At 43.0% G+C, this 17,110-nt stretch overlaps 1 protein-coding gene across 1 annotated transcript in view; it reads right to left on the reverse strand.

Annotated features, from left to right (window-relative positions):
- The window catches only part of UBAC2 (UBA domain containing 2), a 74,033-nt gene extending 63,188 nt beyond the window's left edge, over positions 1–10,845 (reverse strand). Inside the window, exons 1-4 of the mRNA XM_033147822.1 lie at positions 10,751–10,845; positions 3,794–3,921; positions 1,254–1,373; positions 825–931 (exon numbers count right to left, since the gene is read on the reverse strand). Coding sequence (XP_033003713.1) covers positions 825–931; positions 1,254–1,373; positions 3,794–3,921; positions 10,751–10,781 — 386 coding nt within the window. The 5' untranslated portion in view covers positions 10,782–10,845. The remainder of the gene's footprint in view (positions 1–824; positions 932–1,253; positions 1,374–3,793; positions 3,922–10,750) is intronic.
- Between the last annotated feature and the right edge of the window lie 6,265 nt (positions 10,846–17,110).

The raw sequence follows: 17,110 nt of genomic DNA on the forward strand, positions 1-17,110 counted from the left end.
AAAGTCACACACACACACACACACACACACACACACAAATAAAGAAAGAAAGAAAGCTTTTCAAGAAACTTTGAATGGACTTTTTGATTTCCATTTCATAAGTGGCCATGTTCATGAAAACAGTTCCTCTTTTTCATATATGTTAGCAGCCATTATCCATCACCTGTTGCCGCCTAGGCTTCCTTCTCTCTCTTTTTTCCAACTCAAAGTAATCTATTTAATGACCCCAATTTATTCAGTGCAGGATCCCAGCCAATTGGGTGCTGTATAATAAAAGTTATGGCAACCAAGTGACATATAGCCAATAAAACTTGGCTATGCGAGGGTATCACTGAGGGCAAACGAAGCATTCCCATTGCTTCACTCTTAATGGCAAGAGGAAAGCAAATGCACCCCTCGTGCCCAGATGACCAAGGATGATACAAGGTTTTCCCCTCAAAATAATTTCAGTTGTAAGTAGCAAAGTTTATTGCTCATTGACCAATCAGGCCTTATGTGTACATACATACAAACATACATACTAGTATATATAGCTCATGATCAAGAAAGGAACATCAGAACAAGTATCTGCGATGGTGGGCTAGTTATAAACTTTCCCTCACAAAATATTAAGGCAAAATATGAATACATATAATCTTAACACGTTTCAGTTTTGTGTAGGTATGCATGATCAGTTAGTAGAGTGTGGATCAGGATGCTGAGAAGTAACGAATAAAAGAAATGCATTTCCTTATAAGACTTAAAACTGTACTAACTACATCCCTTGAAACCATATTTAAGGTACCCAGAGTTCAGCAAACCCCTTAACAAGCTGCGGTACTTACAATCCCGATGGCAAACTATTGATGGTGAGGCCAAAAGAATATTCAACAGCTTCTACAAGGAGAAGATCAAACAATACTGACAGCATCCAGGAGCCCAGCAAAAATGACTGAAAAAGAGGAACACAAATGCTCAGAATCACAAACTTAATACATCTTCCCACAGGCTTGAGATGCACACCGTCTTTAAAAGACTTTTCTAAGGTCTAAAGATGATTTTTAGTTTTCTGGATTTTAGACAGAAGAGAAGAAAGTGGCGAAAGAGATCATAATCCAAAGAGCAAATACCTCAGCTCCCAACTTTGGTCTACCCAAACACAGTGATACAATTCCCAGCACCCTTAACACGTTTTGCACTAAGTATGCCGACAGGGAGGAAGATACAAAGCCTGAAGATGTAAAAACGTGAGAGGAAACAGAACTGGAACTTACAGAAAATTTTCTGCTGCCATATCTTCTTTCAAATATCCTGAAGTTGTAGATAAGCAAGCTGCTACAGAATGTGTCTTTGAGATCAAGACATACTGTTCTCCCACATACAAGTCTCCAAACCTGAAAGTAGCAGTAAACACACGAATATGCATGAATATGTCCCAAATGCCAATTGCTCTTTTGGTAAGATAATTTAAAAGAACAAGTTGCTTATATGAACACATTTTCAACTTTTGTCTTATAAACTGCATGTCAACTCAAGTCACACCAGGTACAATTCCAGTGCACGTACCTAACGCAGCTTGCTCTGTACTTTGAGAACCAATGGTCCATAGCACTATAAAGCCATAATACGTACAAGGCCATAAAATCCTAATAGAGGCCAAAAGAAAACCTTCTAGCAAGGACACTGCTATTGCTGGAACAAGTTATTATCCTGGATCCCCTTTTAAAGACAAACCACAAAAGGAAATAAATGACTGTGTCCGCACTCTGTACCCACCGGGGTTTGCTACAAATATTTCTACCCATTTTATCAAACTTTTTTCTTGTTCCAACAAGATTTAACATCGTATACCCATTTCAGATTACGGCCCACACGACACGGTACAGTGGCAAGGCTGTGTCTTGTGGTTCCGCAGGGGGTGGGGACTGGAGTCTTACTTAAAGAGCAAAAATGTCATGCTGGTAGAGAAACACTTCCCTCCACCTGTCTGATGCTCATTCTTCCCCCAAACATTACTTTCCTTTCTCCAGACTCAGATACTAGGATGCATACTGAGAGTGGCCTGGTTAGCATATCATGGAAAGCCAAGCACTGGCTTACTGGGAGCGTCCAAATGTAGCTCAACAGAAGTTTGTAGCTAAGGAGAGAGCTTAACCATAATCTTGTGTTCAGATGACACATTAAGACAAACCTTGGTTTAGCTGTCATGCCGCAATAGGAGAGGAGAAAAGTGGCTGTAATTCCGCTTTGGAAGCCAGCATTTTCATCCTAAATCATGGTTTGGTGTTATGTAAGAATATGGGGGGTAGAAGACTGTGCATGCCCACATGTACCAACAGGATTTTCTGGGCTGAATATGCTGTAGATTGCATCCTTCACCCCATTCATTTTTAAAAGGGCAATTTCGATCAAATTTGCATGGATTGTGTGCCATGTGCAAATATGTATCCTCCTTCAAAGGTGTGATGGAGAGCCCCAAAAGAAACCAGGCTCACACACAAGCAAGAAGATGCCCAGCAGGCAGAGTCAACAGGTGAATTTTCCTATAAATTATTTCTATAGTAGGAAACCCCTCACCTGTTGAATTTCTGCTTGCCACACAGCTGTTAAAAGTACAAGTATCCTCTTTCACTCAATGACAATCCTAAACCATGCAAAGAATTCAAGTTTCATGAGCTGTAAACCAATTGTCTTAATATAGGTCTTTTGTCAAATTGATTTAGACTGGCAATAATACATTTAGTGCAAAATCAGGCATGGCATTTCAAATTTAGGGGGTGTGTCAAAAGAAATTTTAGATTTATAGATCAAGGTTCAGATACTCATGATTGGAGTATTTTTTTTAAAAAAAAGCAAGAAGTAGTCCAATAACATTTATTGTGGTTACTCAGTCGTTGATCATATCTCCCAATAACAGCAATGCTATCAGCACAGAACAAACAGCCACCATTTCCTCTCCCTCTCTCTTTCTCTCTCTCTGAGCAAAAAGGACCTGAGATTTTGACATTCAAGAGTTCCAGCAGCAACAATCCGCCCCCAGTAACCCCCTCTTTTCCCCTCACAGGTGAGAAAGCAATTAATCACCTCCCACATTGCTGCTGCGGTAAACAGCCCCTATAACTGCGTTTTCATAAAAATATGCATGAGAAGCAGATATGCATGCATACATACATACATACATACATACATACATGATCGGTATGTATGCACCCACCCAAGTAAGTCAGAGCAACTGGAGTTCTCAGCAGCTGGGCTCCAGCACTTTACCTCCTATATCACCACAACTCAGTTTTTGTAGCAAGCCTGGCAGACTGAGTTCAGTGTTTTGAGGCTGCCCTCACTTTGCCTTGATACTAGCCAGTATCCCTACAGCAGGCCAAAAGCAGCCTCTGGAATGCATGCTTGAGGCAACATGGGGATTCCCTCCACCCCAGCGACACAATCCCCCAGCAACAAAGCTATTGCTCTGTCTCCAATTTAATATGACCTTTGGACCTTTAAACTGAGACTTACAGGACTGGATTGACATCACTGAAGGAAGAAAAATTACACGAGAATGCACTTAACTCATGGATGAATGAAATGGGCAGAGCAAAAAGCCTTTCCCCCAATGTGGGTCCTCTGTTGCAGCCACTGCTAACTTCCTACATTTGACACGAGATACTTGCTTTCCTATTAGTTATGTGTGTTAAGATGTATTGTGTGTTAAGATTTCATTTGGCTTAGAATCCATATATATATTAAAATCCAGGTTGCAGAATTCCTGACCTTTAAAGTTATACATATGCATTCTTACAAATGACGTATTGCTTACCTGAAATTCCTCTTTTACTGCTTGCAGATTGTATGTGAAGAACTTCTGATAATGTTGAAAGAGCAGAGCCAACAGAAGTGAGAGAGTGCTCGGTATTATTAAGAGGCCTTTTGACAGAGGTGCTTTATCTTTAAAACAAAACAAAAATAGATAATAAAATGTCCCAGTTACAATAATATTTCTGAAAACAGATTAAAGAACAAGAATGCTTCCCAATCCAAATTAAATGATATTAATCCCCATTACTTATAAAACTGATTTATGATTCAAATGAAACAGAATCACCTTATTTTATCCAAGTTCAGTCCAAGACCGTAATACTCATCTTCAATCTTTCCCCCACTTTGAGTCTGTAGGAATGTGACTCTCTTATGAAAATTTACGTGAAACCAACTAAACAGAAACATACATAGTAATGTATTTTACTGATTTCTTAGAATCACAGAATCATAGAATTGTAGAGTTGGAAGGGGTCCCAAGGGTCATTTAGTCCAACCCCCTGCAATTCCATGACAGATGGCCAACCAACCTCTGCTTAAAAACCCCCAATGAAGGAGAACCCACCACTTCCCAAGGAAGTCTGTTCCACTGTCTAACAGCTCTTACTTATTTCATGAGCATGCTATTCTTTCTTCATATTATAGCATTTGTACAGGCTCTTCGGCCAAAAGGACTACCAGAGCAGCTTACAATCAAATTACATACAATAGAGCATAACAGATGGTTGTTGGTTCGAGCCCATCCAGGGCAGCATTGCAGGGAGCTGAACTAGATGACCCAACTCTACAATTCTGTGATTCTAATCAAAACAAGAGGAGTCCCTGTCTGCAGGCTTACAATCACATCAAGGAAGAGGGACAGGGAGAAGGGGGAAAGCAAACGCAGGCACCAATTCCTTAATTCTTAATTCTTTTCACCAGCTAGAACAGAGACGGTTCAGGAACAGGAGGTGTCTGATGGGGCTTGTCTTCAGCAGAGCTGATGGAATAAGCCTTGTTTCTCACGTGTTCCCCTGAGGCAGTCAGCTGTTGAATCAGATGATGGGCGAGGGAGAGGAGACACAACGGAGCGCTAGCATGTTATGCTATGCATGCTTATAATACTTTTTGAAGATTTTACCAATAGGCTCTTACTTACGCTATGTGTTGAAACATATCCCAAGATCTGCCGGCTGTGGGGCAGGAAATATGAAGTAGCAGGCTGCCACCACGGAGTGTGTTAATGCACACTCATTTACCTACATGTGCATTAGAGTGCCAATGTGGTACCCGTGGGAACAGCAGTGTGCTTCCTTGAGGACTTCCCCTGGTGCCCAAGAGCCTCTGAGCACCCTCGCTTCTTGCTCGTTGCCCCCTTTGTGATTAGATAGTGAGAGTGGTTACCTCCCCCACCCCCCAAAAAATATGTATAGCCGATGGAAGAAGTTGGAAGAGCAATGCTCTTTCCTACTTCTTCTTTCATTTCTAGGTGCTTTCCAAGGCTCCAAACAACTAAAGAGAAAGTGACTGAAAGGGTAGGAGAGAAAGGGGAATGATATGGGAGATGGGAATAGAGAAATGGTCACCTGGGGGAGAAAATGTTGGGCTACAGGAGTCGGGGTGGGGGAATGGGGTGCCAGAGAAGGTGTGCATGTAAATACAATAAACTGGACCCTTTTAAAATTGCACAATTTTCTCTCATCCTGCCCCCTCACCGCTTTCACATCACAGACTACATCTGTCTTCACTGACTGAAGACATAAAAATCACAGCTCTGGTGCATTCCAACAATGTTGTTGTTGTTCAGTCGTGTCCGACTTTTTGTGACCCCATGGACCAGAGCACGCCAGGCATGCCTATCTTTCACTGCCTCCCGCAGTTTGGCCAAACTCATGCTAGTCGCTTCAAGAACACTGTCCAACCATCTCATCCTCTGTCGTCCCCTTCTCCTTGTGCCCAACAATACCATGGCACAAAAACATACACCCAAGACACAGATCCTTATGTAGCCTCACAATTTTATTTTACAAGGTATTCCCTCAAAACCACCACCAAATCATAGGTCATCTCCATGTCCATAGATGCATTCTGTGATTTGTTAGCAGCTTGTTGTAATCCAATGTAAAAATTGTGAATATGACCTGGATCAATGTGTTTGTGGTGCTGGTGCGCCAGATCTGTTATTTTGATTGAGAGGACTATGAATATAAGCTTTAATTGATTGAGTTTATCTTCGTTTTTAATGGTGGTTTTATGTATGTTTGTTTTTAATTTGTTTGTGGATTGGGGTGGATGGGGTGCTGGGGGAGTAGTACCTCTGGTGGGGGATACATTGTGTTCCTTCTGGGGTAGTTTGTCCAACTTTGGTTCCTACCCTGCACTCAGCTCTCACCAGTGGCTCCTAGAAGTTGTCAGCATGCGACAGCAGCCACGCCCTGGGAAACAGTTTCAAATGACTAGATAAACCAGGTGAAGGTTGCCGATGGGTCTCAAACCCTCAATGAGTTATGGATTTCCCCTGCATGTGAAGACAGGCTCTGACAAATTGTACAGACAAGACCAATATTGGGACCAATGGTCCAGAAGGCGGCTTCTGCACATGCTGTAGAGAAAAGCGAGTGGCAAGCGTGGGGCTTGTCAACCTGAGGCGGTAGCCCATCTAGGAGAAAGTAAACTCTGATCTCAAACCTTCGCTGCTTTGCAGGGTATCTTCGGGAGAAGAAAAGGCTAAAGAGTAAACCCTACACAAATCCAAAATGGATTCCCTAAGATAGTTGGATAGCGCCTTGTAATCTCCTTCTGGCAACTCCTGTAACCAAGCTGGTGCCAAACATATTTCTCTGCTTTCTTTTGGGCCATATCAGCAAGGCCAAGAGGAGACTCTTGTCATCTGGGCAGCACAGGACCTCCATACACATTGCTCAGGCTTGCGCCCCAAGATCTCATTATACAGACTCAGACCCTGCTTCACTGTACGGTATACAGATGCAAACCTTTTACCCGTACTTGGTCAACTGTGTTTCTTTTAGACATCTAAAACTTTAGCATACAGGAAGTGAGTATTTGGCTATTTTTACTTTCATCACAAGGTAGAGTAGCCACAGCTGTAACCAACAACTAAATGTGACAGTTACCACAGTGGAAAGTACAGCTGTCTGTTCAATCATCAGATGTCCTCTTCGCAAGCAAAATGTCATCAGGAAAACATTTTAAAATAAGAATGCATTTTAAAGATACAATAAAGTTGTTCAGTAGATCAGTATAAAACCTTTACTTATCAGCAGCTAAAATACTGCTGGATTTTAAAAATATTCAAACTGCCTAATAAGTTTATAAAATCCTGAACTCGTTTATAGCAGCACTGATTTGGCATTTGGAGCCCACAACTCAAGAAAGGCAAGCATTCAAGTCTTCTTAAAAAGGGGTCAATGAGGATTTTTGACAGTATAAGTTGTCAGCTCATGCTCCCTTCACTACCAAAAATATTTTTGGGAGAGGGAGAAATTAGTCCTCAAAGCCCAAAAATTCACATTATAAAGCATCAGGCCGGAGGCTATGAAACTAATTGGTGACCTAATTTAGTGTCTCCTACACCCTCAGGGCATTTTTAAAGCCAAATGACTGTAAAATTTACCTTAATAAAGCATCACGTAGACACCCCACCCCCAAGGCCCTGGTTTTGGTCACGCAATATATTTTGGTTACAAGTCCCATCAGCCCCAGCCAGCATTACTAATGGTCAAGGATGATAGGTATTGTAGTCCAACAACAACTGACTAACCTTGATTTAAGGCACCTGTCATTTTCAATTCCTTAAGAAAAACTGGTTAAATCAAGAGATACCGCAAGTACTGTGACACATATGATACACTTAAAAAAAAAAAGTTCAAAGATTGGTCTTGCCTGCCATCTATCTGTTACTGGATATATTTATTTTGAAGTCTGAAGTTTTCTGCATGCTGAACAAAATGTGGGAATTAAAATAAAGGCTGTAATCTTGAAATCACCTGTATGCACTGCCCTATTCACCTACTATTTGTCTTCCCCTCCAGCAACTCATTCCATTCCTATGCTAGGTGTGGAAGAGGGGGCTTGCCTCCTCCAATAGCCCTCTTTCTATGCTGGGTGCAGAAGAGAATCAGAGAACTCCACCTCTACTAGACTGAAAGAAGTATCTGAAGAAGTGTGCATGCACACAAAAGCTCATACCAAGAACAAACTTAGTTGGTCTCTAAGGTGCTACTGGAAGGATTTTTTTTTATTTTTTATTTTGTTTAGACTGAAAGAGTTCACCACTCCATGCTTCACTCGAATGAAAAGGATTAAAGGGGGGAATCCTAATTTGAACAAATAGCAAGCATTTTAAATCTCCTTTCTAATCAGAATCTTCTTTTTAAAACAACAAACAATATTGAGTATATGGCACTCTTTCCAAATTATCTAAACAAGGGGTGGGGAACCTGTTGCCCTCCACATAATATTGCATGATAACTCAACATAATATTGCACAACTATTGGCCAAGTTGGCTCAACATAATATTGCATGACTATTGGCCAAGATGGCTGGGGTTATGGGAGCTAGAGTCCAACAACATCACAAACCCCATAGCTCCCCACCCGATTTAAACTCAAGGGTTCAGAGACTGGACAATAACTGCTCTGCAACAATAATTGGTCTTGCTCTAACTAGTTGATGCAGTCTTGACCACAGGTGCTATTTAATGTACATTATCCGTGTATGCTACTGGTAAAGGGGTGGAATTTGAACTCATGCAACAGGAGGCAGAGGAGAATGTTAAGGGAAAGTTTGCATTAAGGTTTAATGCTCTTCCCACATTCTTACAAGTCATCCGGTCACCAGGTAAAACATCCCTACACAGCCAACACAGTTCATTCTTACACAGTCCAGACTCCAGTTGTGCCATAACCACAACGGAAGAACAAATGTGTGTAACTCAACCAGCTGAGTGCAGCTAGAAACAGCCGTCCTGGGTAAGACCAAAGCTCCTTTTAATCCAGCATGCTGTTTTCGACAGCAGCTGGCCAGATGCCTATGAAAAGTCCACAGACAGGACATGAGGGCAACAGCCATTTCCCACTGTTGTTCCTCAGCAGATGATATCCAGGGGCACATTGCTTCTGATCCTGGAAGTAGTATACACTTATCATGACCAGCAGCTACTGACAGCATTATCCAATCCCACTTTAAAGGCATCTAAATTGTTGGCCATCACCACGTCTTGTTGAAGTGAATTCCACAGTTTCACTCTGTGCTGTCGTTTACATGCAGTCCGATATATAAAACACACACATTTACAACATATTATTAACATGAACACACGGTGGGAAACAATTTCCCCGTTTTGCAGCTGATAAACGCTAAGGCCATTATGAGTCAAGGTGAGGAGGGAGTGCACTGTAATGGTTAGGTATATTATTGCAACACAATCCTAACCCTGTCTATTCAGAAGTTAAGTGCTAGAGGTTTCAGGATTGCAGCTTTAGGTGCAGGAAGGTTCAGGTTCAATTCCCTGAACGATGAAACTGACTGAATGACTGCAGACCAATCACTGTTGCCCAGCTTTACCTATTGCACAGGACTGTTGTTGAAGGTAAGAGGGAAGAAACCATGAGCGTTGCCTTGAGTTCCTTGGAGGAAATGTGGAATAACACACTTTTTTTACCCCTGGCTTTTAACACTTGTGTATGTTTTTGGGACCCACCTTATATTTATTTTTACAGCTGTTGTAAGTTGTTAATTGTTATTAATGCTGTAACCTGCCCTGGGACCTTATGTTGAAATGTGGGCAATCAATCAATCAATCATATGTGTTGCTGCCACCCTGTGCACACTTATTTGGAAGTATGTCTCTCTGAACTTTGCTTAATTGGGGAATCTATGGCCTTTTAAACTATGGGGAGTTATTGTTTCCGTTTGTTACTATGTTATGTATTTTTGTGTTTTGTTTTGTGTGTTTTTTGATATCGTAAACCTCCCTGCGATTCTCAAGTGAAGGCCACTATAGCTATTTAATAAACAAAATAAATAACAGTAATATGCTCATTCCAGAGGGGTAAGCCCGTTGCAGCAAAAACCAAAGAGTTGCATCTTTCAACGACAAGATCTTTCTTTTAGAACTTTGAGAAGACATGTGAAGGCAACCCTTTTTTTGGAAGTTTTTTATGTTTGACGGTGTAATATGTGTTGGAAGCCGCCAAGAGTGGCTGGGGCAATCCAGCCAAATGGGCAGGGTATAAATAATAAAAGTCTATCATTATCATCATCATCATCATCATCATCATCGCTTCCCCCCCCCCATGGATACTCAAGGGTAAGCAGTACCGGCACCTTTTTGTTGTTGTTGTGACACTTACTGTAACAACTTCATGGTGAGTACAGGCAACTCTCTTTCTTTGGTTTAAAATTGTGACACTTTTTTGGTTTAAAATTGTGACACTTCCTGTAAGAACTTCATGGTGAATACCTGCACCTATTTTTCTAGAAAAAAGTTCTTATCTATTATTATTATTATTGTTGTTATTATTATTATTAATAATAATAATAATAATAATAATAATATTTAATTTCTGCAATGCGAACTTCCTGGGACTCTAGATAACCCACTAAGGGCGGACTCGCGATCCGGCTAACGCGCGTTCCGAGCTGGCGCCGTGCACACGCGCAAAAACTGCGACACGGAGAGGGGGGAGCTATCCTTCCTTGTCAACGAAACGACGGGCCGGGCCTGCGCGGCTCTTCGAACCGTCCCCCCGCCGGGTGGCGGTCAGAGGGTTTCGGGGTTGGGGAGGGCTGAGGAGAGCGGAAGAGGGAGGAGACTCCGCGCGGGCGCCCGGAGACAGGAGTCAGGGAAAGGGAAAGGGAGAGCCGGGTTCCGGAGGGCGGCCGCCTGCTGCTCCCTTCTCGCGCTCCGCCTTGTCCCTTCCCTCCGTCCCGCAACCAAGGGCAGCGGGTACTTACACAGCCCGCTGGAGCCGGTGCTGGTGAACATGGTCCCGGGCCGCAGGCCTCGTTGCCGTTCGCTCGCTCTCTCCCCGCCGCCGCCGCGACGCCTTCGCTGGCCCGCTGCTGCTCCCTCAGGAGGCCGAGGAGCCTCCAGCGGCGGCCGGGCCCGGAGCTTCAGGAGAGCTAAGGCGGCCGGGATGGGTCAGAGGCGGCCGGGAAAGGCGCCCCCCCCCCATGGCAGCGCCCCCTGCTGGAGCCGCGGCGGCAAAGGCAGCAGAAAGCAGCCCTGGACCGAGGGGAAGTGCCCTCTCCTGAGGCACGATGGGCAGGCGGCCTCTCAGCTACAAAATGCCCCCTCCCCACCATACACACTATTTGGGGGGGGGGGCCTTTTGTACGCTACCCCGGCCCTACTTAGGTAAATGTCTCACAGAGTGGCGGGGGCGGGGGGCGACACTGTGGTGTAGGTTTGCTGTGGGGTGGGGTTATAATCCCAACCCAAAATTGGGATGTCCGCATGGTCCTTTTGGACTCTCGTTAGATGTCGAAGGATATTGCCACGCTTCACCTCAGAAGAAGGAAGCTCTGCTGCGGGGTTTTTTTTGGAGGGGGGGCTGCCTGCTACTTTTGCAGTCCCGTTCTAGGGGCACCACCGCCCAAGAGACCTGCTGCATGAGCACCTGCCAGGAAAAAAAAGTATTGCGTTTGATATAAAAGGCTTTTTAAAACTGGTGATCCAGTCATGTTTACTTTGGCTATTAAGGCTGCGATTGTAGGAAGTTTGAATGGGGTGGTCTTCAACCAACTTTTCCATTGGGAATCATGGACCTTAACTTAAGTCACGTGACTTAGTTTCAGTGGGTCTCCCAGTGAGTAAAGGTTAGCTGAATACTGTGTCATCCGTTGCAGTCGGTGGTACTTGCTTCTGAATCTTCAGTAGTTTAAGTCCCACTGACTTAAAGGTATAATATAGGACAAATGGGGCCTGCAACAAAGTGTTGCAGTGAAGAGTGCTCCTGTGCAAGGTGCTGGACAGCCATGCCTTTTTTTACAATACTCCACTCCATTTCTCTTCCCCCCTTCCTTCAGCCAGCATGCCATGGCAACTGAGTATACTCATTCCTCGTTTGTCTGTTTTGGGGGATCTCTCCCTGTCAGATCCCCCCCCCCAACCAGACTGCAAGAGTTTTGTACTTATGCAAATCTTTTGGTTCCTCCAAGCTTGCTGATAAAAGGATCTGCACTCAAAGAATGAGTTCAATATCGAGCATACCTGTATAGGATTCCAGCCACAGCTTTTATAGTGAACAAATCTTAAGTTGCCGCATATGTTTGTTCTGCACAGTCGCTTTTTCTCCTGATAATTACTTGTTCTACATACCAAATACTAACACGGAGTTAGTGCATGCACAGACTGGAGCATGCTAAAGATCTCTTTAAATGCCTTAATAACCAACCTCTTGCATTGACAGTCTACATAGTTAAGTAATGGTAAAGGGGGGGGGAAATCCCCTCCACTCTTCTGATGTTTGCTTATAGCTGAAGTATGGATTCTAAATTGCATTTATGAACAATGGATCACTGAAAATGGCAGCCTGGATGAATTATACTGTAAAGGTGTAGCTAAGCTTGCATCTCAGGACTGAGGCCAAATACCATTAATGATTAAAATGGGGTTAATGATACTGACCACTTTGCAGGGTGGTTGTAAGGATTACCTACATCAGAAATGTGCCATATAAATACAGAGTATGTATTATAGTAGCAATTTACTGTTTGGACTAAGTAAAATAACAAAAGCAGTGATCCTATGCACATTTAATTGGAAGTAAGCACATTAAGCTCTTAACTATTTCCTTCTAGGTACGCATTAAGAGGATATGGCTGCATATATTTGTCAAAGCAGTAACCTTTGGACTTGGGTGGAGGTAGGTACCACATTTTCAGAAGATCTAAAAAAAAGTAATGGTGCTTAGTAACCTCCAAAAATATTTCCCACACAATTCCAGTGTATTTCTACTCCCAAACAATAAGGCCATAGGTTGGAGTGTAATAGCTAGTTTATCATAAATAACAGTAAGGATATACAAGAGTTTCGAGGGGTGCTTTAACAGTGCGAGAGCATATTCTGAGCTAATAATCTTCCTGAATGTTCTAAACCTAACTGTTCATACCTCCCCTCCAGCTCCCATAATCCACTGCCTCCTACTGCTTTCCCTTAAAGCCTTAAAACATGGAGCTGCTGAATAAATGAGGCCCTGTCATTAGCTATAATAGCAGCAAAGTGCTGAATGTTTTCTGAACTTCCTGGAACTAGTGTTAAGAAGCCCTTTTATTTTATTTCCATCATGATGAATGGGAATTCATGCTTGGGGGCATTCCATAGCCATCTGGTTAGCAACTGATAAGAGGATGCTGAGCTAGATGAGACTTTGGTGTTACCCAGCAGGGTTTTTCTTATTTCCTTAGGATCTAGTTAAATTATGGAATTCCCTCCACGTGGACAGCAGGACAAAGTACAGAAAGATGCTTTTCAATATAAATGCTTCCAGATTTGCTACTCTTGAAATCTGTGGCTCATACTTTGTAGGAGGTGTACAAAGAATTGCAGTCTTAACCCAGAAGTGCTTCTGAAGAGGTGAGCTGGGCATACTTCCAATAAAATATAATATTAAAATATTGTAGCTGGGTGATCAGGTGAAAAAGAGTGCAATAGCTGTGTAGAAAAATGTCAGCAGGTGTAGCTTGTCATGCAAGCTACACCTCAAATTCCTCTTCAGCACAACTATTAACATACCCTCCAACATTTCTCTGATGAAAATAGGGACGTCCCATTCCATAACAATAATTTTACTATTTATATCCCACGCATCTTCCTGGGTTGCCCCAGCCACTCTGGGCAGCTTGCAACATATATAAAAACACAATAAAACTTCAAAAATTTTTTTAAAAAAACCTTCCCTATGCAGGATTGCCTTCAGACGGCTTGGGGGTCGGATAATGTCATACTAAGGTTACCAGATTTTTTTTTCAGTGAATCCAGGGACACTTTTCAACTTCAATGGATTTTGTATGGGGACTGATTTGTAAATCCAGGGACTGTCCCCGGGAAATGGGTACGTCTGGTAACCTTACGTCATACCCTCTAACATTTTCCCAATGAAAATAGGGACAGCCTAAGAAAAAGTGGGACATTAAAGATCAAATCAGAAACCAGGACGGCTTCTCTAAATCAGGGACATCCCTGGAAAATAAGTACACTTGGAGGGTCTGATTTAAAAGTGCTGAGCCTTGACTTTTATCTTACCACCCGGCTTTACGGCATACTCCAGTTACAGGCAGCCACATTATTCCATATATACGACAGTGATCCAGTTTATGAGAACAACTTTTGCTGATCAACAAGAGAGAAGGCAACTCTGTCAGTTACAATCACAAGCCCTGCCTCCAAAATAACACTCACCAACCCATGATCCCCTGGCTTCCAGAACACACTCTAGTATCACAAATATCTCCCTCTAGAGGCTGCTCCCGGAGGTGCATAAGGCATACACCAAGTTTTTGTTTATTGTTGGGATACCAAAGGGAAGCAGCCCTAAGCTTTAATGCAATTATTGTTAACAATTGATGTCTGCTGCCGAGTATAGCATCAAAACAATTCCCCAGTCCAGTGACACAATCAACTGGCAGTTTCATGACACGGCTGCAGATGTTCATGAATAGCTGTTCAGAGGCATTCTGGAAACAAAAGCTGGTACTTCTCAGTACAATGGACCAAGCGGATGGGGCTTCACAGTGGCCTCTTGCCCTGCTTTTGACACTTGTATAATTGCAGCAGTGAAGATCCTGTTCTGCTTATGGTAATTGTGTCACATGGAGAGTCAAGAAGCAAATTTCACTCCTTAAAGACTTTTGTTATTTATGGGCAGGACATAACATAATAAAATTATTATATTATTATTATCTTAAGAACATAAATACAAAACAAAACAAGAGTTAGCCAACAATAAAGTTTCTGGTACTGGTTTTTAGGAGCATGGTTCAGAAGGGATGGATAGATGATATACAGCTGGCTCCCACATCTCTCCAGAGGAAGCTGACAACAGGAAAAGGTAAATGTTCGGGAGGGCAATGATGGTAAGGCTGGGGGCTGAGCTCTGGTAAAACCAGTTCTGCTGTGTGGGCCTAAGAGGAAATTACTGGTTGTTATTAAATGTCTGCTACTTTAAATTCTGGGCGCAGATGCTCAGACAAAGTAGACCCATCTACTCACTGCATGGTGTACGCAATGATTGTTCCTAGGAACTAGCAAATCCTTACTCAGTTTGGAGTGAGTCATTGCTTATTTTTATTTTGGACTTTTCTTTTGTGAAAGCATTGTAGATAACAAAAGGTGTATGTGCACATTTAAACAAATACCCATGGATCTCAAGTTTCCTGGCTTGGAGCAATACACACACACACACACACACACGGCTGCTGTTTTGTGCAGATCTGGTAGATTGAGAAAGTTATTTTTAAATATATATATACCGTATTTTTCGGTCCATTAGACACTCCGGACCAATATTTTTTTCTGGTTTTGCTCCTCTAAAAGGATGGGAGGGGGAGCGAAGGAGGCAGCTGCGGCAGAGAGACTGGGAGAGGAACATGCTACGGGCCTCCCCTGTCTCCCCCACCCTGCCAACACTGGCGAAAGTGGGGCGAAGAAAGGGGAAGCCCAGTAGCGATGCTGTAGGGCTTCCTGTTTCTCCCCCCCCTTCCGCTGATGTCGGGGGAGGTTTAAAGATTTAAAGACAGCTGGGGATGAGGGGTGAATGCTCATCCCTGCTTGCTTTGAAGGGAGCTGCGGTCGAGGAGTAAACGCTCACCCCTTCTCCCCGGCTCCCTTTAAAAAAAGCGTCTTTAGGAAGGAAAAAGTGTGTCTTATGGAGCAAAAAATACGATATATAAGTGTGTGCTTACAGGTAAGCAGATACCCGTGTGCATGCCCATAATGACCTCAGGCAAGGCCACCCAACCCATGAAGTAGCGTGAAATGGCTGCCTCAGGAGGTGTATAATTCCTCAGCTGGAGTAGGCTCAGGTGAAGGTCAGATGCCTCATTGAGCCCAGAAGGTATAACAGGAAAGCCATCCTGGCCAGGCCTGCATCCATAGCTGGAGCAGAATGCTGCGGCCAGGCTGCTGAGCAGAACACCTGGAAATACACATATTACATCTGTGCTGAGGGAACTGCACTGGCTTCCGATCAGCTATTGGGCTATGTGCAAGTTCTTGTTGTGTAAACGCATAAAGCCATGAGCAACTTGGGACCATGTTACCTGGAGGAGTTCCTTCCCCTCTGTAGACCTGTAAGTTCACTTTTAGATCATCTGCGGAATAGTCTCCTCATGATTCTGCATTCCCCAGAATGTCATTGGGCGATGTCCCTGAAAACAGGCCTTTCCAGCTATTGCGCTTGTACTGTGGAATGCTCTCCCCTCTGCCATACATGAAGCAGCAACCATCAGTTGTATCTTTTTGCCATCTAAAGGGTAAGACCATTAAGTCTACATTGAGCCAGGCCACCATGTTTTGTGAGACTCCCTTTGAAACTATCCTGCATGCTCAAGCCCCACACAAGGGGGAAGTGCTAAAAAAGCAAATGGCATCAAATGAAGAGATTTAAGATGCCTGCACTGTTTTTGTATTGGATATTTACCTGCGTACAAATTTACTATACTGCTTGTCAAACTCAGTTGAGGGATGGCTTATTATAACTGGTATATGATTCATGGACCAGATGCTTATTTAGCAGGATTTTTTTCAATGGAGGGGGAGATGATATTTAGTGATTATGAAAGCTGTTGTGCTTGTGCTGAATATAAAGCGGTTAAATGAAATGATGCATGAGGCAAAGAATGGGAAAAGAGACAAAGGGCGTAATCATGAGAAACTTAGGATGGTGGAATGTAGGGAGTTGGCAAGGTGTGAGGGGGAGTGTAGGAGGAGATGAGGGGAGTGATAATGCCAAGTCTGAAGTTATGCAAATTGCTGTGCCTTAAATGAGACTGAGAAAACAGATGAAAGCTAAGCTGGTTTACAAAAAAATGTGTGGGTGATGATCACTGTGATAAGCTAGTGCCAATTATACTATGTACACAGAATGAATATTTATATCTTACTGGAGAGAGAGATTATTTCCTCACATTTAAGCTAAGCACTGATGCAGTTTATAACACAGAAGGAATTCCTTTGATTCCAGTAGGGTGACTGGTCTTCATATCACTGAGTATGAAATCAGAAGGCAATGTACAAAGTTGGGAAAACCTGCTGTTCAAGATAGGCATGACGTTTAGAGTAAAGTACTCAAAACGGTAGACTTTCTGTTTGCT

This window comes from Lacerta agilis, chromosome 4, assembly GCF_009819535.1.
Source record: "Lacerta agilis isolate rLacAgi1 chromosome 4, rLacAgi1.pri, whole genome shotgun sequence".
NCBI classification, from domain to species: Eukaryota; Metazoa; Chordata; class Lepidosauria; order Squamata; family Lacertidae; genus Lacerta; species Lacerta agilis.